Source organism: Macaca mulatta, chromosome 3 (assembly GCF_049350105.2).
Source record: "Macaca mulatta isolate MMU2019108-1 chromosome 3, T2T-MMU8v2.0, whole genome shotgun sequence".
Lineage (NCBI taxonomy): Eukaryota > Metazoa > Chordata > Mammalia > Primates > Cercopithecidae > Macaca > Macaca mulatta.
Window position 1 is genome coordinate 89575689 of NC_133408.1, and position 26023 is coordinate 89601711.

General features: G+C 39.0%; 1 protein-coding gene across 1 annotated transcript in view; it reads left to right on the forward strand.

Moving 5' to 3' along the window:
- Window positions 1-26023, forward strand: part of VPS41 (VPS41 subunit of HOPS complex) — a 187846-nt gene that overhangs the window by 108118 nt on the left and 53705 nt on the right. The window contains exons 8-10 of the mRNA XM_015133685.3: window positions 8308-8427; window positions 9561-9707; window positions 15332-15398. Of these exons, the coding sequence (XP_014989171.1) occupies window positions 8308-8427; window positions 9561-9707; window positions 15332-15398 (334 nt within the window). The remainder of the gene's footprint in view (window positions 1-8307; window positions 8428-9560; window positions 9708-15331; window positions 15399-26023) is intronic.

Consider the following 26023-nt stretch of genomic DNA (forward strand, 5'->3'; position numbering starts at 1 on the left):
CTCACTGTGCAAGGATTTTCACCAGTCATCAATGATTGAGATTATAGGTAGTTAAAGTTAGAGATATTTGTTCATTGCACAGAACATTAATTCAAGTTTAATCACCCAGTGGATGACTTTTGTGTTATCTCTACCCTGATGATGAGGGTGTTTGACCTTGAGCCCAGCCCCGGGAAATGTATCCTCGGATAACTGCAAACTGAAAAACAGACTCAAGGTGTTTGGTATGAACAGCCAGCTCTATTAAATTTGTAGAGTCCATATGGAAGATTTTTTTTTTAAGTGGTAAAATTACTTAGAAAGTGTCCTAGTCGTTTCTGAAATCACACTTGTAATTATGTGCTTGCATTTGCAGAAACTGCAGATTAGTAGTTTAAATAGGGGCCTACCTCACATGCTGGCTTGATTGCCAAACCCACATAGGTGTGTAGGTAGATACTGCATAGGTGGGTAGGTAGATCTAGCTGTCATCTCTGGTTTTTTAATGCAAAGAAAGCTGCTCCTAAATGGGACCTCCGGTGTTTAATTTATTTTGTTCTCATGGAACCTTTAGCTTAGATTTCTTGGTTGCTGAATTGATTGTTACCTTGTGTTGATATAGTATTTTTTAAATTTCAAAGCATTGGTCTGTCTATATAGGTTTCACAGAATTAACTGCAAGGGCCTGTCCAAAGCCTGTGTTGCTAATGCAGGAACAGAAAACCAAATACCACACGTTCTCACTTGTAAGTGGGAGCTAAATGATGAGAACACATGGATACATAGAGGGGAACAACACACACTGGGGCCTATTGGAGGATGGAGGATGGGAGGAGGGAGAGGATCAGGAAAAATAACTAATGGATACTAGGCTTAATACCTGGGTGACAAAATAATCTGTACAACAAACCCCTGTGACACTAGTTTACCTATATAACAAACCTGCACATAAACCCCTAAAATTAAAAAACAAGTAAAAAAAAAAAAAAAAAAAAAAGTCTGTGTTGCATGGGAATGGTGTTTACTAAAATATTGTTTGTAAGCAAGTGCCATTTGAGTTGGCTCTAGGAACCCTTGTGCACACAAGTTTTCTATGGTACCAGCATTTTGTCCGTACTGAACTTGTTTTAAACATGTTAAATTCAGATAAAGGAGATTGAAGCATTATAACTTGTTCAGAAAATAACCACTGAAGTTAAGGCAATAATATATTTTGGAAGTTCTCTTTTTCTTCCCACATGTTTATGTTGTATCTTGATGGACATAGTAGAGCTGTTGATGGTGTTTAGAAAAGCTGCATGTTTGAAACTTTGGCACTAAGCCTAAGCACGAAGCAAGACAAAGACACTTACCTGCTCCACATGGATTCCTTGTCATTCCTGCCTCCTTCAGGATTCAGGAGCCCATCTGCTGTCAGTAGCCAGCCACCATCCTAGGTCTTCTCCACACTCATATTTTTCTCACTTGCCTTCTTGACTTTTAAAATTTTGCTCGTGATCTTTTCTAATCTTGAATATTTAAATCCTTTTGTAACAGGATGTTCCCATTGTTATGCCTTTGTTTATTTTTATTGAGACAGTTTTTTTTGTTGGGTTTTACTTTTATCTATTTCTCTATTTTATTACCTGGATCTTCCACACCTTCCTGACCTAGCGCAGGTTCTCGTTTGTGAAATATTTGTTTTCTTTAAGCCCCTTGGTTCTCCCTGTAGGAACACACGTGGTATCTAAGCCTTGACCCTGGACTGAAGCCCCTGCTGAATCTTGCCCACTTTCTTGTCTGCCTCAAAGCTAGCAGTGTGGTCAGTATTTAGGGAACCTGAAGGAGCCAAGTGATTTATCAACTTGAAAGATTACAAGATGATTAAAACAGGGCCAACCATACTCTTTTCAACTCCATCAGGGAAGAGTGAGTGACAAGTAATGATGGACGTTAGGTGACCAGAATCGGGGACTTCATTACAGCCCGATAGGAATCTTGCCACACATGTGGGAGATTCTGGGCTCCGTGTCCTTATAGCGCTCTGTAGAGTAGGAAAACACTAGATAGATTTATCAGCACAAAACAGAGGAGAATAAAGTATATTGCTGAGGATGTGAGGGCTCATATTGAAATATAAGTACTGAGAGTGCTGACTGCCAGAATGTGGATTTATGGGAAATAAAGCCCTAAAATACTTTCTCCAACAAAAAAATAGACCTCTTGGAAACAGCTTTTCCTCTCTATGTACTTAGCTCCCATTGAGCTTAAATTGCTCTTAGTATTGTGATAATGACAATTCAACATTACAGGGTATGGAAGATGAACCAAATAAATTAACCAGCTGCTTTTAAGGGTAGTTTTTTTCAATGGCTTACCCCATAAAATGCTTTGTAGAACATTCGTGCTCAGTAGGTCTGTGGGCAGTTTTATGACTGGAAGGAAAAAATGGGTATTATTAAATGTCAGTGAAGTACAGGCAAATAGTTTTGTGGTAGTTAAATTAGTATAGAATGTTTGTAAGAAAAGGAGTTCATCTTTTCTTAAATCACCAAAGCAAAGCTTCCCTTGGCATTCCTATCAGAAAATATGTTTCTGCTTGAAATTCACGGAGATTAGGATAAAAAAGCCAATGGAGAGTGGATCATTTGGCCATTGTCCACTTATGAAACTCTATGTCAAATCAAAGCGAATCCTGTATGAGAGTTTCAGAGGTATAGAAATGACTCCGTAATTATTAGTGAGCATTTAAGGTTTTATACTATGTAGGATAGGAAAAGTGGACTCACGAGTAAAGAATAAAGTAGAGTGGAGAGGAAAGGCAGAAATAAATGTTCGACGGGGCCAGGCTTGTAACATCGAGGAGAGAAGCAGGCCAGGTGCCAGAGTGCCTGGAGAAGTAGGCGCTGTGGCAATCCAGAGAGCCTTCTGCAGGCTTGCAGACACATTTCAGAAATTACCGTTCAGGCCAAATGTGCGATCAGTTCGTGTCTCTGAAATAAAGGAGCTGCAATTACTTAAACCTAAGAGAGGAAGGCTAACCTTAAAAGCAGCTTTCAAATTTTTGACAAGTTGTGCACAAATTCTGTCTGCTGGCCTTGAGCGAAGGGAAATAAAGTGACATTACGTGCCTGGATGAGATCCATAGAAATGAGCTCTTTCTAAAAGCAAGGCTGTGTTGATTGTATAAATTAGTCATTGGGTTCTTTAAATTTTTGAGATTGGAGTAGATTCCAATATGTTCAAAATACTTTAGGAATATTACTAACTGTAAAGATAGGCTGAGTAACAAAGGTTTTGGGAAATTGCATAGCTCCCCCTGTAGCAAATGCATTGTGTATATGGTCAGAAAAGGAAAGAATTAAGACTAGTAGACTAGGATAGTCTACTTAATATTTAATATTTATTATGCCTGTGTGTCTAGCAAAGTATAAGATATGATCCTTTTCCCCAGCACACTGGTTGGGGAATTGCAAGGTAAACACGCCAATCTCAGTGCACAAGATTTAATAGAGTTAGTTGTGCAGTGAGAAAACCAGTGTGACCATAAAACATATACAGAACCAACAAATTGGGGGGAGATTATTTGACTTACAAAAGAATTCTCCTAAATAATCACTTTCCTTAGTATGTTTATGATGACCTGCTTTATTTACAGATATTTTCTTATTTTTTTATCCACAAAATATAAAGTGATAGGGACTTAGGCTATTTGAAAAACGTAAGAAAATAACGTGAATCCTGTCAAAACTTGTAATGTTAATTAGTTAAAATTTGTTTCATTTACAGAGGTTAATTTTTTATTCCCCTCCGTTTTTGAGCACACATCAGCTGCATAGAATGGCATGTGCCTGTCTGCATTGTAGAAATAATCACTGGGAGAAGCTTCTTTGCTCTTTTGATTACATGTCAGAGCAGGGTCCACAAGATTTTTGGGAATCAATCCTGAGATGGCCTGGATTCAGAATTCTTCTGTCCTTCCTTTGCCTCCTCCCCTCTGCTGGAAGTTTTTCGTTTCTTGTTTTGGGAAGTAGAGTAGGAGACAGAAGGAGGCCAGAGTTCAGCCACCTCTACTTCTTCCCGTAGCTCGAAGCACACAGAGTGTATAGAAAGGGTCCGTTGGAGTGAGCTTACATTTTGGTGGGAACTGCAATAAGATTTAATTAACAGTTTTCTGAAGAAGTTAATGTTTTATTTGAAAAGTATATACAGTTTATGTAAATTCATTCTAATATATGTTCAGTATGCCTCAAACATTACTTCTTTAAGTTCCAGTGAATTTTTTTTTTTTTTTTGAGACAGAGTTTTGCTCTTGTTTGCCAGGCTGGAGTGCAATGGCACAATCTTGGCTCACTGCAACCTCCTCTTCCCAGGTTCAAGCGATTCTCCTGCCTCAACCCCCTGAGTAGCTGGGATTACAGGTGCCGGCCACCATGCCTGGCTAATTTTTTTTGAATTTTTAGTAGAGACGGGGTTTCACCATGTTGGTCAGGCTGGTCTCAAACTCCCGACCTCAGGTGAGCCACCCACTTCGCCCTCCCAAAGTGCTGGGATTACAGGCATGAGCCATTGCACCCAATCTCCAGTGAAGTTTTGATATTGCTTTGTTGTTTCATTTTAACTATTCCCCTAAATTTTCCTGATTCTAAAAATAAGAGAATGGATTTTCATTCCCATTAATGTATTAACATTATAAAAATATTCATATATTTAGTGCAGAATAATTATAACATAGAAATAATATAAAATTTCAGCACTCATTTATACAATTAGGATTACTTCATTATGTATCTTTTAGATTTTATAATATATGTGGATACACATTCACATTTTAAGGATATTGTGTTGAATACTGTAATTGTAATCTACTTTTTTATTTAATATGCCCTCATAGGTTTTTGTGTTAATGAAGATACATGCATAAAATAATTTAATAATGGATACATACTCATCGTGTGTGCTCCACTGTATTATGCTCCGTCATTCCTCAGTTGTTAGTCCATTTCTGGTTGTTATAAATAGCTTTACATGCATCTTTACTAAGTCGTCTGATCATTTCTTAGCGTAAGTTTCTAGGTAGCAACCTCCTGGTGTCATGTTTTTTTTTAAAGCTTTGAGTCCATGATGCCAAACGATCCTCCAGAAAGCTGGTGTCCAAGATCACAGCTCAGTAGTTTGAAGATACCTCTTTCTCTGCACACGCTCCGCTCTACCCCTCACCCCACATACCATTCCTGACCATGTCATTTTGATTCATCTTTATCAGTTCATTCTTTTTCCTTCATCTATCAGTTCTAGAAACATTGCTGGACTGTTTTGAGTGTAGTTTTTATAAAAATGTTTTTACTATCTGGACAAATCCATTCCTCCCCCTAAATTACTTGATAAAAAAAAAATTCTTATTTTTTTAAGTGAATTTTTAGCATTTTTGGAATTTCTAGAAATAATCCCTTTGGGATTTTCTTTGGACTTGCATTAAAATTATAGGTTAATTTAATGAGACTTAAACTCTTTAGTGAGAACTGGAGTCTTTCTATCCATGAATATAATGTGCCTTTCTGTTTATTGAGTTCTCCTTTCGTATCCCTCAATGAAATGTTTTTGTTTTGTTGTGTAGCGACTTGTCATGTTCATTATTAACTTTTAAATCTAGATTTTCCGTTTTCTACAACTTTCTATCCCATAAAGTTTCGGTTTATAGTCTTTGTTTTCTCATTTTTCAAAGTACTCTGGTTACCATAGGAATTCATCTTTTACCCAAAGATTGAGAAAATTTTTTGTATCATTTTTGTTTTGTTTTGTTCTTTCTCTTGTTCTTTGTTATTAATTTCTTAATTTTGCTGTTACATGAGAATTACGATGATAAGAATTAGATCTTTTAAGTTACTTTGTTTTTTTCAATGTCGTCTTATTCATATGGAGTCACAAGTTGGGGATTACTCCCTGGGTAATTTGTGTTATTTTCAAATGCAGGATTTTTCCATAGGTGCCTGCCTCTTGTCAGAGTGCCTGCTTTCCTTCCCACCTGGGACAGCTACAGTGCTGGCTGCATGCTTGGGGACCCAACCTTTTGTGTTTCAGAGTGAGACTGGCCACTCCCCTTTGTTCCTGCCCCATTACACTGAGTATCGGGGGTGTTGTAGCATTCTAGGACCTGCCTGACCAACTACTTCCCAGGCAGGCTTTTACTGGGGGAATGAGTTAAATCATGGCTTTCACTGGGGTCTTACTATTAGCATATTTTACAGAATTTTTAGCTTAAAATTTGGAGCGTATTTAACTTTTTCAACACAGGTGCAGAGTTTCTCCTCCTAGTACTGCATTGGTCATTTCTAGGTGGGAATTGGTGAGGGAAAGGAATTTGATGTTGTGTCCCACCATGCTGTTCTCCTGGCCATCCAGCCAACCCTTCATTGCAGCAGGTGGTTATTGAGCACTCACTGTGCTTTGCCCATTTCGTACGATCACCTCCATCAGATCCAGGCCACAGATAGAAGATAGACATTTTGATCTTATCAGTTCATCATGTTTAATTTCTTAATTTTATGTATGAAATTACAGGGCATGGTTGCTCACACCTGTAATCCCAGCACTTTGGGAGGCCAAGACCGGTGGATCACCTGAGGTCAGGAGTTCAAGACCAACCTGGCCAACATGGTGAAACCCCGTCTCTACTAAAAGTACAGAAGTTAGCCAGCCATGGTGGTGCACACCTGTAATCCCAGCTACTCAGGATGCTGAAGTAGGAGAATCACTAGAACCCGGGAGGTGGAGGTTGCAGTGAGCCGAAATGGTGCCACCGCACTCCAGCCTGGGTAACAGAGCGAGACTCCATCTCAAAAATAAATAAATAAAAAGAATTGTTTTTAGCTGCCTGTCTTTAGTGGGGCATAATCTTCTCTGTAGCAGGAACTGTATGCTCAGCCTTTCTCCCCCTTTCCTAGATTTTGAACCTGCCCTTTCAAAATACTGAACACATTCATCATCCCTCTGCATTTGGGCTGACACAGGAGCTTCCCTAGCTCTGTTCTCTGCAAATGGCAGAAAGAGGCTGAATCACAGTCAGGGGACACTCCCGAAGGCCTCTAACTGGGGGGTAGGGAGGCATGGTAGTAGTGACTTCTGAATTGGAACCTGGGATGGGAGAGGACAGGGTGGGTTAGAAGGTCTCTGAGAATATATAGGATATATCTTAATGGGAAGATGGGGCTAAGTATGGTCAGAAGAATCCCTGCCTCCAGTCTCCCTGTGGAAGTTGTGAAGTCACACAACTTCAAATTGTTATAGCATTTTAAAGTAACTGTACTTTGCTTACTTGTGATGATGGACATCATATTTAATTTTAGGGATTTTATTTTGTGCTTCCTCTGCCTGTGTTAGTCTAACTATTGAGAAAGATATACAGGAAATACAAATAAAATGTGAATTACTCTCTTTCCCCGTTACCTGTTTCCCCTGTCTCTTTTGGGGTGGGTAGAGGACATAAAATATACTAAGGTAGACTGAAATTGCTTGTAGTGGTAGGAATTTTAATAATTCTGTTATGGAATCTGTTGTCAGCATTTGCTTTTAAAGGGTAAACATGTGTTTCAGGATTGCATGCCTTAAGTTATATACTGTATAAATGTCTTTTCTTAAAGGATTTAAATGGAATATATCAAGAAAAATATTTATAGTGTTCTTAATAATGTATGACTTCCTAGAATTACATCTTCATTAATCTTAGAGGTTTTTGACCAGTTATATTTTATATTAAAATTTATCCAGCAGGTTTTTTGAATGATGGAATCTTCCCTTTAAAATAAAGACCCTAAATACTATGAAATTTCTAAAGAAGCTTAATTCCAATTTTTCTTATTTTGTGATGTGAATTGCTGTTCAAAAGTCGTTGTTCAGTTATTTGAGTTAAATGAAAAACATAGACTGCTTCTATTACAGTTTAATCTGTGACTAATATCTTATTTTCAGTGAAAAACTTAAGAGGTTTTGATTTCCCGATTTACAAAATAAATTAGTTCCCGGACAATCATTTGAAGAACTTTTGTGATACAAATCTTTTGATTAACTAATGTGTGTTATTTTCCATGAATCTTGGTGTGTTGGTGCCACCCTGTGGCTTGGCCTTGTAGTAACTTCAGCACTCCATTTTAAACAACGTCCTGGGGAGAATGTGATGTGCTAGGAATTCTTTCCAGGGTACAAATAATATACTACTATAAGTTACATTAAAGTTGTCGAGAGTGGACTTGTTTGTTATTTTGTCACAAGGATAGGTAAAACTAATAAGTAAAGAACCTGATACATGATTTTCAGTTTCTAAGATTCTTTGTTTATGCTCTTTGTCCCTAGCTGCTACTGTTTGAACGGTCATGGATGAACAGATGGAAGTCCGTTGTTCTGCATGAAGGGGAAGGGAACATAAGGAGTGTGAAGTGGAGAGGCCATCTGATTGCTTGGGCCAATAATATGGTAAAAAATACGCCTCTGTCTTCCTAATGCTTGTTCAGTGGCAGAAGAATGGCCAAGTTGATAGGGCTGTAATGAGGGGAAAAGATGCCACTCGCTGTGGTGGTGATTTCTAAAAGGTGAAAGGACGATTGGTATCGTACCTAGGAGGTTAAAGAAATTAGATTGCTTTTGGCTTTCATAATATAGTAATTCCCAACATATTCTGGACTCTATTTTAGAGTAAGAAACCTGAGGCATGGAGAGTAGCCAAGAAAATGAAAAGCTATCTTAATAATTGAAGGACTGCATTGGGAATGGGTCTTGAAAATATCATTTGCCTGTTGGCCAAAGGCAAGTAAGAGTTGATATGAAACAAGTGCAGAATATTGCTGATTTCTCTTTTACTCCCAGTATAATCATAGGCAGAAGTATAGACCTGCCTGTAAGAAAGTGAATTGTGAATTTCAGTGCTGCATTTTAACTTAAAGTTTACTTGCTGTGAATTGGGGCTAGTAGGAAGTTTTAAAAAATGGTCTTTTTGACATCTGGCATATGTTTTGGAACATCAAGGTATAATTTAGTATATCAGTTCTATTCAGTTTTAGATGGTAGAAATCTGGCTAGACTCTACCTTTTTATTCTGGACTTTCCTTACTTCTCCTGGGTCACAGTGAAGGTAAAACAAACCTGTGGTCTCTTGGTTCATTTTTAGTTAGCTGCTTGCCTGATGTTTTCATGTGAGAACTTTAAAATGTCAGATGTAGTTTTCTTTATATAGGTGGCTTTTCAGACTCAAAGTCGTTCTAAAAAATGAACTTCATTTTTGTGGTGGAACGATAAAATTAGAAATGTTACTTGTCTGTCATTTTGGAAATGCAGCTATTGATGTCTGTACATTTCATGTTTCTGTTGGATTTGAGTCACCCATGCCATCTAAGAAAATCTCCTTTGTCCAGAAAGAAGGGTGGAGGTTTCCTTGTGGTTTAAGTTCCCATAGGGTTTGTGTGGAGCAGGAGCATTTTCCTTGCATGCTCAGTAAACACTGCTAATATTTCTCCGTGCTGGTTGTTGCTAGTATGTAGCAGGGGCTGTTAATAAGTTTTCTGTTACTTTCCTCCTGAGTAGAGGATGCTTACTACTGTTTTATTTTCCAGGGTGTGAAGATTTTTGACATCATCTCAAAGCAAAGAATCACCAATGTGCCCCGGGATGATATAAGTCTTCGCCCAGACATGTATCCCTGCAGCCTCTGCTGGAAGGACAATGTGACACTGATTATTGGCTGGGGGACTTCTGTCAAGGTGGTTTTGCTTGTCTTTATAATAAGTCCATGTTATTATAGATCCACTGAGGGAGGTCCAAAGGACTGTGAGTCTTGAATGGCTTCTAGGACCCAAATCTTTTCACCTGGATGTTATTGTGATGTGATTACCATTTAATGCTCAAATTATTTCCTGTGCATAAGTTTTAAGATATATTCTTTCTTTTCCATGGCATGTAAAACTATTTGTGAACTTTTTCATGTTCAGAATGGTGCTGTCTTTTTCAATCTTCTTTTAATTTCTCACATCCCGGCTGGCCTTAGCTATTTACAGAACATGGGGTTCGTTTTGTTGTTTAGTCAGGTTTTCTTCTCTTTATTATTCTTTCCATTTTCCCTTAGCTTTGACCCTTCACTTCTTCATTAGAGTTATTGATAGTGGAGAGAGAAGGTTAAAATTAAATCATCCTGCTGCTTGGTGATAATTTGATGGAGTAGAGGCCCAGACTTATCATCAATAATAAGATTTGGGAATATTTTCTGAAGTTTAATTATCTGACCCTTATGTGCCTGGGTAAATGAAATTTAGCTGCTCTGCAAAAGGGGGCCCAAAGCTCATTCACATTTATTTTATGCCTACTAGTGCTTCTGTTATATTAGATACTTCAGTGCCAAAAGTTGTTTCTCTTTAAAAAATAGCTAAATTCAAACAAAATAAACTAAAAATTAGTGGAAGTGTAAAAATGGCATGAGAGAGTATCCCAGCAATAGCCTCATGGAAGAGCTTAGGCTTTGAGGCCAGACAGACCTGGGATCAAGTGCAGCTTCTCCATTTTCCTTTGTGATCCTCTGTGAGCCTTACTGTCCTCATCCACAAAATGGTAGTGCTAATTGTTCTCACATCACAAGTTTTGGGGAGAAAGAAGTGAGCTAATGCACGTAAAGAGTTTTGCATAGAATCTGATGTATTGTAATTGCTTAATAAATGTTAGCTGTCACTATTATATAAAGTTCTAGAAATGTCATGAAGGGGACATGGCTGTTTAAAATTTACTCTTCTCTGGAAAGGGAAAGTGGAAAAATTATTAATGGAATGACTGTTATTAGCAAGACAAACATTTGTTACACTTCAGGCCTTCCCAGCCCTTATTTTATTATCATTCAGGTTCTGTTTTCTTCATGTGTTAAGTGAACACAACCTGATTTATATTTAGGGTAACAGGAAAGAAGCTGTGCCTATAGCATAGGATGGGAAAAGTGATTCCCTGTGGGCTCTCTGTCCCATGTGTGTGGTTACTCATCCAATAAATTTATATTCTTACTATTTTAAAAATCCCTTAAACGGACCAGGTAGCTTGTTAAAGTTCTGATTTTCTTTTCTTATGGTGAAAGACAAGGAAAATTAGCCTATAAGAATATGTAACAAGTTCACTCATTACTACCAGAAATTCTTTCTCTGGTATGCTGAATGATGGCCCCAAGGATAGCAGGCCCTAATTCCTAGAACCTGTAAATGTTTCTTTATATGACAAAAAGGCAAATATTTCTTTATATGACAAAAAGGTAAATATTACTTTATTTAGCAAAAGATATGATTAAGTTAAGGATCTTGAGATGGGGGATTAACCTACATTGTCTGGGTGGGCCCTAAATGCAATCACGTTTATCTTTATGAGAGGGAGGCAGAGGGAGATGCTAACATGGAAGAGAGGAGGAGAAGGCAGTACCACTGTGGAGGCAGAAATTGGAGTGAGGTGGCCAGTGAATGGTGGCAGCCACCAGAAAGCTGGAGGAGACAGCAGATTGTCCCCTAGAGCCTCCAGAGGAAGTACAGCCCTGCCAACACCTTGATTTTAGCCCAGTGAACCTGATTTCAGACTTCTAGCCTGCAGAACTGTAAGAGAATACATCTCTGTTGTTTTAAACCACCAAGTGTGGCAGTCTGTTATAGCAGCCATGGGAAACAAATACCCTTTCTCTATGCCTAAGTTAAGATCCAGCTTCTATACAATTTTTATGTCAAATATTTCATTTTATTGGAGGTTCCTTTTCTTCAAACTCAGTTCTATATGTTGAGCACTTCTCAGTGTAGACTCTTAGTGAGTTCTGTTGAAGGAAGAGGAGATAAGGACATGGTCTTTCTTCAGAGAGACAGCAATCTTGTTGAGGAGAAGCAACCAGAAACAGTATAATAAAGTGTGCAATTGGAGCTTACCATTTACTTCATTCATTCATTTGCCCAACAAACATTTACCAGGTGCCTGCAGTGTGCCAGGCAGTGTTCTAGTGTTGCAGAACACAAATAGACAAATGAGTAAGTTCCTTCCCTTGGGAAATTTATGTTCTAGTGAGGAGGGTGGACAAAAACAAGTAAGTATAGCATGTTGAAGGTGACAAATAAAAAGGAGGACATTTTAACAGGATAATAGGAAAAGGGATTGGGGTAGGTACCATTTACTATAGGGTGGTCCAGGGATGGCCTGTCCAATAACTAATATGTCGTTTGGTCAGAGATCTGGAGAGAAAAGTTATGCAGCTTTGTGGGGGCCTGGGGTAGGAGGTGTTAGCAGAAGGAGCAGGAGTGCAAAAATTCTTGAAGCAGGAGTGTGATTGGTATGCTTTTGAGGAATAGCAAGGAAGCTGTTTGTGTCAGAGTGAGTGGAGCAGGTGTGGAGGAGAGGGATTTAAGTGAGGGTGGAGGAGGATAGGGTGGAGGAGCAAATGATGTTGGAGCCCAGGGGCCGTTGAGAAGTCTTTGGCTTTTAATTTGAGTGAGGTAGGAAGCCAGCACAAGGCTTTGAGCTGTTGTGGAGTCAGTTAAGTGATCTAACTTGTGTTTTAGAAGGATCTCTGGTTGCTGTGTGGAGCTAAATAGCAAAGGGGCAGCCAAGAGGGGAGACCAGTTAGGCTACTGCAGTCATCTCCATAAAAAATAATGTTGTCTCGGATCAGTGTAGTGCAGCTGGTGAGAAATGACCAGATCCTGGATATATTTTGATGGTGGACTCTGCAGTATTTGTTGACACTTGCATGTGGGGTGTGAGATCACAGTCACCTAACATAATGGAAGGTGAAGCTACCTTTTGCTGAAATGGGAAAGACTATTGATAGAGCATGTTTAGAGTGAAAAAGGCAAGAGTTGGTTTTAGGTGTGTCTAGTTGAGAGATGCCTGTTATCCACCCATATGGAGAAATGGAGGAGACAGTTGGAGGAAGCAGATTAGAGTTCATGGGCAAGAACCTACCTGTCAATGGTAAAGGGCTCTTATAATAATTGATTTGTGCTTATGCAGGACATGAGCTTAGGGCAGCACTTACCTATTCACCCACCTTTACCTGCCACTTTCTACCTATGAGACAGGTGCTGGGTGAGCCCAGACTGCAGAGCTGAGGAGTACAGTAGAGCCATGCCCAGCTACCAGTAGTGCAATGCGTCCTTGTTCTCAAGCTGTGGCATGGCCAACAAGATACCAGTCAGGCCTTGGTGTGAATTCCGTCTCTGACCAGGCAGTCTGGCATCACTCACAGAGCTTCAGTGTCCTCATCTAGAGATTAGACATAATAATGTTGTCTTTCAGGGGTGTCTGAGTGTCGGAAGACTGTCAGCCCTCCAGTTCTGTCAGTGTTCCCCAAATCTCTGCACTTCATCTTCCTGTCAAGTCTTTTTGGTGCTGGTTTTGCCCCAACTAAATCTGTGCTCAACAGTGTAGTTAGAATAATCTAAGTGTGGGTCAGATGAGGTCAGTCCCCTCCTTGCCCATAGGATGATTGATCATAAGCATGACTTCCAAGGTTCTGCGTGATCTGCCTCTCCATTCCTCTCCAGCCTCAGCTCTGTATCCTTCTTCCCCCATGCCCTCCATTTCTGTCTGATTGAACTTCCAGTTGAAGGCCCTACGCTGTCACATCGCCCTGTTCTCCTGTGCTGTCTCTCCTGCTTCAACTTACATGTCACTTCTTCCAGGAAGTCTTCCTGCCCTAGCAGGAGATGCTCCTGCTCTGTACTTCCCTGTCACACTTCAGTAAAGTGCCTTATTTTTGTGTCTCCCCCGCTGCACCATAATCTTAAGAAAATAATGATATCTGTTTCACAAAGGGCTTAACTCAGGAGCGGTGCCAGTAAGTGCCCAAAAAGTGTTCACTAATATTGCTGTTACATTTGCTTTTTTATTATACTTCAAACCACTTGAAAGACTGTTCCTCATGTACTTATATCAGCACATTAAAACAGTTGTCCATCTGGCATTGTGGAATGTGCCATTAGATGATTTAATAGTTCCCTAGTAAGTGTGGAAAGAAGAGTGGATCACTTATAAGCTCAAAAGTCTACCAGAAGGGAAGAAAATTGGAGAGCGGACAGGAAATTATATGAAACGGACAAGAGACAAATGGCAGAAAGCAATCAAGGAAGAAGACAGCGGTTGCTTCTATGTGGTGGCTTCTACCTCTGTAGCCATGGGTTCAAGCCCTGCATTAGGGAAAGTAAGCACTCTGCATTCACTGAGTTGCTGCAGTGTTGCTGGGCAGCAATTCATTATACTACGTATATTAAAAAACAAAACCTTACAAAAGTGTACATACCCATTGGTATCAATTCAACTTCTAGGAATTTATCCTAAGGAAACAAAAGTCCTGAAGTTTTATATATAAGTATGTTGATTGTACTATTGCTTACAATAGATATAAAAACAAAAAAACTATGCCCCCAAAGGGGGTTGATTAAGTGTAGTACATTCATGTAATAAAATGTAGTCATCCCTCAGTATCTGTGGGGAATTGGTTCCAGAACCCCTGTGGATCCTGGGCTCCTCTGATGCTTATATAAATGATGTAATATTTGCATATATAAAATGATGTAGTGTTTGCATGTAAGCTATGCACATCCTCCTGTATACTTTAAATCATCTGTAGATTACTTATAACACCTGATACAGTGCCTACATATCACTGCATTTGCATGGACTTAATGAAGTAGTTGGTGTGCAGCAACTGGTCAAGTTTTGCTTTTTGGAATTTTGTGGCATTTTTTTTTTCCCTGAATATTTCTGATCCTTGTTTGGTTAAGTCCGTGAAGGTAGAATTCATGGATACAAAACCCAAGGATGTGGAGGACCCGCTGTATTATAAAGACTTTACAGAATTATGTTGTAGAAGAATCTTTAAATGACATACCGAATTACTTGTATTAAATTGTTAGGTTAATAAAAGTAGCTTTCATAAAAAAGAAGATTATTAATGGTGTTCTCTTTGTGCTGGGACAATGACTAATGTTTGTTTTCCCCTTTGAGTTTTTCCATATTTTAGAATTTTCCATATTATAGTTACAGTTATGGTAGCAGTTATAAAAGAACACTATGTAAAAGAAAAAGGAAAAAACCCTGATCACAGACAGAAGTTGTACTTGGATTAGTACTTGACTTCAGGTTCAGTCTCACCAGGAAAGCTGAACTTATGTGAATAAGGCTTTACTGAGGAATAATGTTGGTGAATATAAATAGTGATCGCTATATGTCATTTACATTAATTTCTGTCATTTAAGTCATAGGGTAGCACTCCATCTGCAGTGCTACATGGTTAATTTAACAAAGATACCATATATTGAATAAAATGTTATGAAGAATTTTCCATCAAATGAATAAAATAACCTGCAAACTTATTTTCCAGATATGCTCAGTGAAGGAACGGCATGCCAGTGAAATGAGGGATTTGCCAAGTCGATATGTTGAAATAGGTATGGCTCCAACACTTGCCTTCTGTGGATGTAAAACTTAATTCAAAATTTTCATCTTCATTAATCTCACCCAGACTGCCATAGTCTTTTGCCTGGACCCCTGCAGCAGCCTCCTAACTGGTTTATCTTCTTCCACTGTGAATTACTCTCATCTACTCTCCCCTCTGCTGTCAAAATACAGATCAGATCTTGTCATCATCCTTCAATTCCTCCACATCATTCACAGGGTGCAGGTGGAACTCCTCAGTGGATCACAGAGATCTGTGTTGGCCCCTACCCGCCTCTCCAGCTGTAGCTTACACCAAGCTTCTCCTTGGTCTCTGTGCTACAGCCACACTGACCTTTCACCTGTCCATGCCTCTCCTTCCCCTTGTCTAGCACATTCTTCGGCTCGAGTGTTGCTTTCCTGGGAAAGCCACTGGACCTCCCTGACTGAGTCAAGTCTTCCCATTTTAGGCAGTACAATACTGCAGGCCTCCTCCCCTTCCTAGCACTTGTCATGGGTGCCAATGATCCTGTGATTATTCGATGCATTTCTGTCTTTTCTACCAGATTGTCACCCCCTTGTGAGCACACACAGGGTCTGTTTTTGCTCACCGTTTGTATCTTAAGGACCTGGCACAATACTTGCATGTAGAAGGTGCTTAATAATATTGAGTTGAATGAATCAGTGACTCTGGTAAACAGCTGTTCAGAAGTATGCCCTGGATGATATACCATGACTTTTATAATTTAGTTTGAAAAAATTATTCTGAGGAAAAAAATTGCCATATTGTAAGTCAGCTGAAAAGCTCATTTGCCCATTTGCTTGGTGGATGGGTAATATAAATTTGGTGGGTTATTCTGCCAAGGTGAAGTTGAAATAAATTATTTGCACATGACTATATTTCTGTAAACAGAAAGACATACATTACCCACATGGCTAGTGTAGTTATAACATTTAAATCTGGGCTATTTTGTACTTGAAGTCAGAAGTTGGCAGTAGAGTTTTAATCTTTTTTTTTTTTTAACTTTAGGAGGATAAATACATAGTTCAGATTGTGCAGCATAGGTATATGAAGAATGTAGTAGTGCTGAGAAAAACTGAGGACCAAGATAAGAGACAAGACTTATAACTAGATTATATAGATAATTGTTTCAATATCTTTTTATTCTTTCCTTGCCTACCAGAAAATTAAAAAAAAGCATCTCAACATCTCAATGCAATGTCCTGAGAGATTAGTATTTGGATATTTTAAATTGCCAGAGAGGTATAAAAATGTGGCAATTGTCATCTTCTTTCCTTAGTTGATATCTATTGATCATATGCTAGGTGGAGGGCATTGTGCTGTGTACATAAACTGCAGTAACTCACTTTATCCTCACAGGAACTCTTGAAGTGCAGGTAGTTTGCTTTTTATTCTATAGATGAAGAAATTGAGGCTCAGGAGGTATATGACTTGTCCAAGATCTTACTACTATAGCGTTAAAATTGGGTAGAATCTAACTCTACAGAACCACCAGAAAGCTTCCAGGGAGGCAAGGAGGTTTGCTGAAGTGTGTGATCTTGATGAGGTTACTTTACCTTCTTGACCATCCTTTTCTCACCTGTTAAATGGAGGTGATAATATCTGTCTTTCAGGATGGTTGTGGGAATTAGACATGGCATAAGAAATGTGCCTAACATGGTACTTGGCACACAGTAGATGCTCACTAAACCATGATGGTTATTATCACCATGCACACTTCCATCCCAACTCTGTGACTGCTGGTAGCTGGCTCAGTGGTGGCCCTATTAGCCTAGAACCCTGGGATCACATTATTGCAGTGTGGTTCATCCGTACTGTAATTTATGTGAAATAGACCATATGTGGGTACTAACGGTATCACATTACTGACATTTTACTACTATGGTTAATGGCTAAGTACCATTTTTTCCCCTCTTAAGAGTAAACCTTTAAGAATATAAGCCATTTCCACAGCAGGAGGCAAAATGGTTTGGATAAGAGTCCTTGAGTAGGATAACAGAAAGGGAAGTATTAGGAGGTCTGGATTACAATTTCCTTTAGCCCTGAATGGTGTGAACCACTGTTCTTTGGTAAATGAGGTGAAAATGGCATTAAGGTTAAAGAAATATGTATGGCTGTACATTTCTTAGAAACCAAATGTTTGTAACTCTTTCACTTACAACTCAGATTCTCAAAAATAGCACAAAAGTTATTCCTATTCACATAGGCTATTGATTTATTCTGTTAAATGAAAAATAATAATAACATAATGAAGATTAAGCTTCTTGGACAATCACCAACACATGAAGAGATTCTCTATACATAGGGCTTTTGGTACATTATGTTTTCTTTCAGATTACATTGTTAAAAATAGATTGTAGTTTGTGCCTGGCATCCATATTTTAACTTCACTTGCAACTCTTGTATTCTCACAGGACTCCCTGACCCTCTGGTACTTTTCGCCAAAGTCTTCCATGATCTCTGTGGTATGGTAATTGGAGAGCTGATGTCATGATATTGGGAAATGAAGCCAATGTTTGTGTGTCATTTTCTGGGTGTTTTCTGCCAGGGGCAGTTGACTTAGATGCAAGGAATTAATGATTGACTTCTTGGTCTTAATTTCATATGGAATTTTGTTTAATAATTGAGATTAAACACCTGTATGAGAACCTATATCGAATGACAAGCCAGGAAGAAAGGGAAGAGAAAAAAAGGGAAATCCTTTTTTACTTTCAGTATTGTCTGTATCTTCAGTTGATCATTTAGTGTGGTCTTAGAATTTAGCACATCGTTCTTTTTTCAGTCTCTTAATTGATTGAAAAAACAATGACCTGAACATTGAAGATCTGTTTTCATAGTGGAGGAGAGTTGTGAGATAATTCTTTCCTGGATCTAAGTATCTCTCTTTATCCACCTGTTATCATTTTGATTCAGCTATATGGGTTACAGTAGTGGGATCTTTCTGTGTGTGTGCCCAGGAGTGATGTGGTTTCATCTCTTAGTGTGAGTCTCAGTAGAAATGGTGACAACTGGCATTCTTCAAGGTGTTTTTACTTGAGGGTCTAGGTATGTATGGTTTTCTGTTCTGTTATAGATAGTTCAGCATAAATCTTTGTAATATATTAATTCTTCTGTTCTGCATTGAATTTTTTTCTAACATATTATTATGAAACTTTCCTTAAAGACCTTTGTAGTGCACAGAACCTCCAAGATTCTGCAGTTAAGATTTTACTATATTTGCTTTATTACATATCTGTTCATCTATTCCTTCTTTTGGGAGGGATGTAACAACTCTTTCCCCACTCAGTACCATGGACTCAGGTTTTTGTTGTTAGGAGTGGAATTTGAATGTTTTTGTTGTTTTGTCCATTAGCCATTCTTTTCAATTTCACTTCATGTATCAGGTCTTCTCCATAATTTGCTGATGTAAAGCATTGTAAAGTCAGTTTTACTTTAATGTGTCTGCTTCGTAGCACAGCCCTGAAGCTGTTGAAGTGCTGTGATTTCCAAATGTATTTTCAGTGATAAGTGGTCATACTGACAGAATGTCCAAACTTATTGAAAAGTCTGTGGGCATTACATCCAGTTGATTATAAAATACTAATATCTGGTGACTAAAGGGCCAGAATCTCTTGGGAACAAGACACTACCTATCATAAAGGGCCCTCAATGTGTTTTCATAAATGAATATAAGACAATGAAAGGTATTTGTTCTTATTTTTAAATTGCTTGACAGACTTTTTTGTTTGTTTCTTTAAGAATCATAGAAGCTAAGATCTGTGGGATGTCACCTTATTTAACTTCAGTAAAGAAATCTGGGTAACATTTAGCCAATGGACATTTGGGAACCAATAAGGGGATAAGAAATGGGGGGAAAAGGCAGTGCAAGTTCTGTGTACCGCAGAGCTTTAGCCCTCGCAGTAGCGCTACAAATTCAAGAGAGGGCCTGGGGCACCCTGACTGCGTGCAGCAGAATCACCAGAGAGCCCTCACTTCTGTTCTTGCCAACTGCAGTGTGCTTTGAATCTAAGCATCTCTGAATTCTTATATTCTTCCCCTTCCCCCCACCTTTCCCCTTCCCTTTCCCGCTCTTCTTCCCCCTTCCTCCTCCCCCTCCCTCTCCCCCTCCTTCTTTTGGTATAGGGTCTTGCTCTTTGCCCAGGCTTTAGTGCAGTGGCATAATCATGCCTTACTGCAACCTCAACCTCCTGGGCCAAAGCGATCCTCCCACCTCAGCCTTCTAAGTAGCTGGGACTACAGGCGTGCACTACCACGCCTGGCTAATTTTTTAGTTTTTTGTAAAGATATGGTCTCCCTAGGTTGCCCAGGCTGGTATCGAATTGGGCTTAAGAAATCTTCCCACCTTGGCCTCCCAAAGTGCTGGGATTGCAGGCATGAACCACCATACCCGACCCTGACTTATATTTTCTCGTGTGACTTACAGTTGGGAAAAAGAAGACTCTTGCCTTCCACTTAAGTGACTTTAGTCAAGTTACTTAACCCCTCTGAGCTTCCTTGCCTCTCTAAAATAACCATGGGGTTGTTGTGGTGAAAAGCGATATTTAGGATACTGCGTCACAGCATAGTAATGTTCATTAAATGGGAGCTATTATTAATATTAGTATTATATTTAGTTACAGTGAGAAAGATGAAAATTCTGTTTTATAAAAGTAATTGAAAGAAAATTTGGGGAAGATATAAATAAGGGCTTGCTGAATGATTCTGAGGAGATTGATACCTTTTATAATTGCATTTTTCAGTAAAATCTATAAACATACATGACAGAGGTACAAGTAATAAGAATATTGATTTAATGTTGTCTCATAGGTCTGAATACACAGATAAGTAGTGGGATAAACTAGTTGGTAATTATTGGAGGATGGTTTTTTCTTTAAACAAAATTTTGATTTTTATCCTTTGTAATCTAATATCCATTAGGGTTTTAAGCAATTTTTTTTTTTTTTAAATGAAATGAAGAGGTTGTTTTCTCTTATGTTATGCACACCATTTCTGGCTTAAGGGGCTTATGGTCATGATTATTGCTGCTCTTTCCACCCTCATCCGTACCTCCTCAGAAGCTAAATTTTCCTACACTGTACTATTTTTTGTTTAACACCTGTTCCTGTTTTTCTCATAGCATGTGGTATTTTAATTATCTCTCTTTTTTTTTTTTTTTTTTTTTTTTTGAGGTGGAGTTTTGCTCTGTTGCCTAGGCTGGAGTACAGTGGTGCGATCTCAGCTCACTGCAGTCTCCGCCTCCCAGGTTCAAGCAGTTCTCTGCCTCAGCCTCCCAAGTAGCTGGGATTATGGGCACCTGTCACCACACCTGGCTAATATTTGTATTTTTAGTAGCGACGGGGTTTCACCATCTTGGCCAAGCTGGTCTTGAACTTCTGACCTCATGATCCATCTGCCTTGGCCTCCCAAAGTGCTGGGATTACAAACGTGAGCCTCCGTACCTGGGCTAATTATTTCTTTAAATATGCAGACTCATAGTCTCCTTTAAGTCAGGGTCAGGTCTTAGTCATCTTGATGCATCTAGAAGAGTGTCTCATGTGTAATTGGTACTCAGTTACTCTTTTTTTTTTTTTCTGAGGCAGAGTCTCGCTCTGTCACCCAGGCTAGTGTGCAGTGGCAGGATCTCAGCTTACTACAGCCTCTGCCTCCTGGGTGCTCGCAGGTTCAAGTGATTCTCCTGCCTCAACCTCCCAAGTAGCTGGGGCTACCGGTGCATGTCACCACTCCTAGCTAATTTTTGTATTTTTAGTAGAGACAGAGTTTTACCATGGTGGCCAGGCTGGTCTCGAACTCCTGACCTCAAGTGATCTGTCCGCCTCGGCCTCCCAAAGTGCTGGGATTATAGGCATGAGCCACTGCACCCAGCCTCAGTCACTCTTCATTGAATTAAGTTGTAACCCTCAGAGATTATTAGACCCAAGGTATGAGAAAGTTCTTTCATATTAATTTTTATACCAATCCTGTGGCATTCATTCTGAAACTGATAGTGTGTAAGCTATCGAGAGCCAGACACTGTTGATCTATTTGTGACTCTCCTGCTGACTCCATTGCCCTGGGCAATGTAAGGTTGATGTATAAAACATGTATAACACCATGTATATGTGAAACATGTATAACAACATGTATATGTGAAAATTTTGTGGTTAGAAGATTCTGGGAATGTGGTGGCAGTGGCAACATAATTTTTCAACTACCTGAGTCCTCCCATAAAAGCAGAACAACTTGGTCACAGAACCAAAAACCCACAGACAACATTTACAACAAAACTTAGTGACAAAGGTAGTCCTAAGAGCCCCAAGACACAAATTAATGGGAAAATAAAACACTGATAGCTGCAGGGTGGTATCAGCATCTCTGTGAGAGAAATCAGAGGGGAGCAAGTGGCTATCTAGCAGACTTGAGGCCAGGGGAACTCCAAGATAGCCAGTTGGCATTCATGGAAAGGCCAGCAGGCTGCTCTGAGAACAGTGGGTCCAGGACCTGCAGTTAGGTGTGAGAGGCTAGGCAGCCCAGCTACCCCTGGGAACTCACACTGTGGAGCAGCCAGGCCTCCTCTCTCCACTGAGGAGACACTGCTGGGAGCAGAAGAAAGCCTGAACGAGACAGGGACAATAGAAACAAAAGAAACAGGTGCAGATAACACCCAGGAGGAGCTGAGCCAGGAATTCTCAGAAAGCAAGCTGCCATATTTTTCAGACCAAATGGAAACAGCAGAAGAGGGAGCTCTAAGAGTTCAATAATGGTCATTTCCCCTAAAAAGCGAGCAAGGTCAAATCCATAATAAGTTTTAAGAAAAAGTGAATAAGAAGCAGACATACCAGAAAGACACACCTACACAATAGATTACAACTGTAATTTCCTGTTTCAGAAGGAGCTACAAGACATCTTTAAAAAGTGATGTAAGAAATCAGAATTTGAAAATCTCAAATTAGGTGGCAGGCTTCAGGAAGAATTTATAAATAAAAGCTCATTTCAGAATTGAAGACTGAACCTGAAGGAAGACAAGAACAAATAGACACAAAGATAATGTTGGTAAGAGGAATAGAAGGGGAGCAGGAGGAAAATTGTAAAAATCACGAAGCAATAAGGACAAAAAGATTTAAGGTTAAGTGATAAATACTAAAGACAGGCAAAGATGATTCATAAATAAAGAGTCCCTGAGGAAAAAATAAGAGAATGGGACAAATGCTATAGACAATGTCAAGAAAAATTTCATGAAAATGCAAAGAAACAGAAGTTGAAATTATAAATTAAAACAGCAAACTCTGTATCTGAAAATAGTGACCCATAAAGAGCACCACCAAGATACGTTCTAATGAAATTACTGGACTTCAAAGACAAAGAGGGAAACTTGGGTGTCTGGACCTGCACTGTCAAACGTGGTAACCATTAGCCACTGTAGCTGTTAAGTCTTTGTGGTATGGCTAGTGTGGATTGATTTATGCCACATACAGAATTCCAAAGACAGTCTAGAAATAAAAAGTAAAGTATCTCATTAATCACTTTTTGTATTATTACATGTTGAAATAATATTTTAGGTATGTTATGTATTATTAAAATTTCACCTCTTTTTTGAACTCTTTTATCGTGGTATATTAGTCCATTCTTGCGTTGCTATAAAGAAATTCCTGAGACTGGGTAATTTATAAAGAAAAGAGGTTTAATTCTCACGGTCCTGCAGGCTGTACAGTAAGCATGATGCTGGCATCTGCTTGACTTCCGGAGAGGCCTCAGGAAACTTAAATCATGGTGGAAGACAAAGTGGGAGAAGGCACCTCACATGGCAAGGGCAGGAGCAAGAGGCAGGGGTAGATGCCACACACTTTTAAACCACTAGATCTTGTGAGAACTCACTGTCATGAGGACAGTACCAAGAGGATTGTGCTAAAACATTCATGAGAAATGACCATTCATGTGAAATTCATTTCTGTGATCTAATCACCTCCCACCAGGCCCCTCCTCTGACATTGGGGATTACAGTTCAACATGAGATTTGGGCAGGGACACACATCCACGCTATAGCACATGGCAACTGGGAAATTTTAAATTGCATATGTCATTTGTGTTTTGACCCACGTTATATTTCCATGGGGCAGCTGATCAAGAACTCTAGCCTCCCTTTTGGATGAGGACTGCATATAGAATCGTATTTATCTCATCCTCATTCTGGATCTAGAAGACCTTGCTGAATAGAATTTTCCTGTGAATATAGTCCTTTTGAAACTCTCTTTCTTACTCTACTAGAATCTCTGTCTTTTTTCTTGAGTTATTTCTAGCATGTCTAGGAATGCTTTATCCTCCTGAATAAAGCAGAATGCAAAAGTCCTTCCACCTCCATCAGGAGGAGGAAGGCTGTGCCTCAGGTGTCATGCCCACTGTAGTGTAAGACCATCATCTCGGTGAACATAGCACCTCCTTGCAGGGCCCGCGAGCCGAGCCTCAGCTGGCTGTCTAGATGACCTTGATCTGAAGTAAAGCCACTGTCTTTTGTGGCTACCTTTAGGAACTCTGCCTGCATTTTTCACTACAAAACAACAAAACAAAACCAAAAACCCTCTCCAGCTTTTGCTTCCTGTTTTCATATATTTCCTCTCCAGCAGAATTTATGTTTATTTTCTTTGTGATTTATCTTTTCCAGATAATCAAGTTAAAAATGAGCTTCTGTAGTATTAGACCTGACAGCCACCTGTATTCAAACTGAGTCTCCTTTAGAACAAAATACTTTCATTTAAATTAGTAGAGTCATTTTTATGTGGAATAGAATAGAATTTTAGTAAAAGTAAATAAACTGAAACTTCCATTCGTTGGCTGAAAATTCGAAATATAAAGTCTATAATTACTTGAATATATTTTACAAAGTCAGTCCATAAGCTTTTATATATTTTATGTGTATTTTTACAAGAATACATATTGTCATTCAACATTTTTCTCTCTCAATCTATATGAAGAATATTCCTTATACCTTCATGCTCATTTTGATACCACTGTCTGCAGCCAGCCCTTCTGTGACTCAGCATTAATATAAAAAATAAACAGAATCTTGTTAAATCTAAAAGCAATTATGTTTTGCTGCATTAGTAAAGACTAATGGAAAAACAATACACCACGATTTATTCTAAAATATCTTACTTTGTGGCAGAATAGCTGCAGACATTTCCCTAAATCAGCAGCTCACTTTAGAATTGAGTTCTTTTTTACATGATATCATTACTAGTGGGTATTAATGGAGACGAATTGCTGAGTGGGAGAGTACTCAAAACCAGATAAACGGACATTATTTTGGAATTCTTAACTTGAGAATCATGCTGAGTATTACTATAATTGCAATTTTGTTTTCTATAAGAGATTTTTATTGATATTAGGGAATTACTTTAACAAAAAGATAATTTAGTTTCAGTTTTATCCAAATGTTGATTACTTGCTTACCTGTGCATCTGGAAGTCTTGACAATATTATTTTCATGTACCACATCTTTTCTTTATAAATAACATTTTTGTCAGCTTGTAATTTAGCCACTGCATATAGTCCATGTCCAAATTATTCTCAGTTAGCAAAATTTGGCAAGGTTTAGTACTTAACAAGTAAGCATTTATTACAACACCTGAAATTGAGAAGTGAAACAGATATGTGATCTGCAGTTTTTCTTTGTTTTGTTTTAGAACACATTGGAGTTTCTATCATGTTCTTAGTTAGAGAACAGGTAATTTTCTGTCTTACTCATACAAGCTATTGTGGACTGGGGAATTGGGATGTAGAGGAGGAAAGATTTGGGTAGGATTTTTTGTAGCTTCTCTGTTCTGTATCTTGGAGCTCATCCTCAAAAACCAAGGCCTTTGATGTATATTTGGTTACCTTTAGGAGAAATACCGGCAGTGTCTGTCAGTGAGACTAGGCAGCCTGTTTGGCATCCCAAGTGGGGAGAATACCTCCTTCTCCCACCATTTCTTTTATGATTAGGAGATGTTTTCCCTTGCGTGTCTATGGCAGACAAGCACAGCAAAGCCTGTGATTCCTGTGAGAATCTCTGATTCTCTGCTCTTCACCCAAGATGCTGGTAAGGGAACTATATGTGTAGCATTTCGAAAATGAAATGTGATTTAGTAAAACAGAGCACAAGCCTGGAGATTAGTAACCTCAGGAGTAATGACAACCAAAACCTCTTGTTAATATGCCGTATGTCTTCTAAAATGTGAAGCTACCACCTCTTTCATCACTGGATCCTCTGTGGCCCCATACTGTTTAATATCATCTGTACATTCCAGCTCTCCCCTGCCCCCTACTTCACTGCCCACATGCATACACAGCACTGTGAGCTTCTCTAGAATCTTCCCCAGCCTGGTTATGCTAGAAACACTGTCTGCACATGTGGTGGAGGTTGAGATGGTTTTCCATATAAGCTCTTTTGTGAACATTTATCACATTACCACTTTACCAAAACTATTCTTAAGTACCTGGATAAACACATTCGGTTCAAGCCCACAGAGGTTAAGGAAAAAATGTGTTCGTGGCAGAACTGGGACCAGAGCACCTGCCCTTGGACTTCCATTGTATGGTACTTTAATTGAGGACAAGGCAGATGAAATAATGTCTTTTTGTAAATTTATGTTGCTAACTATTATA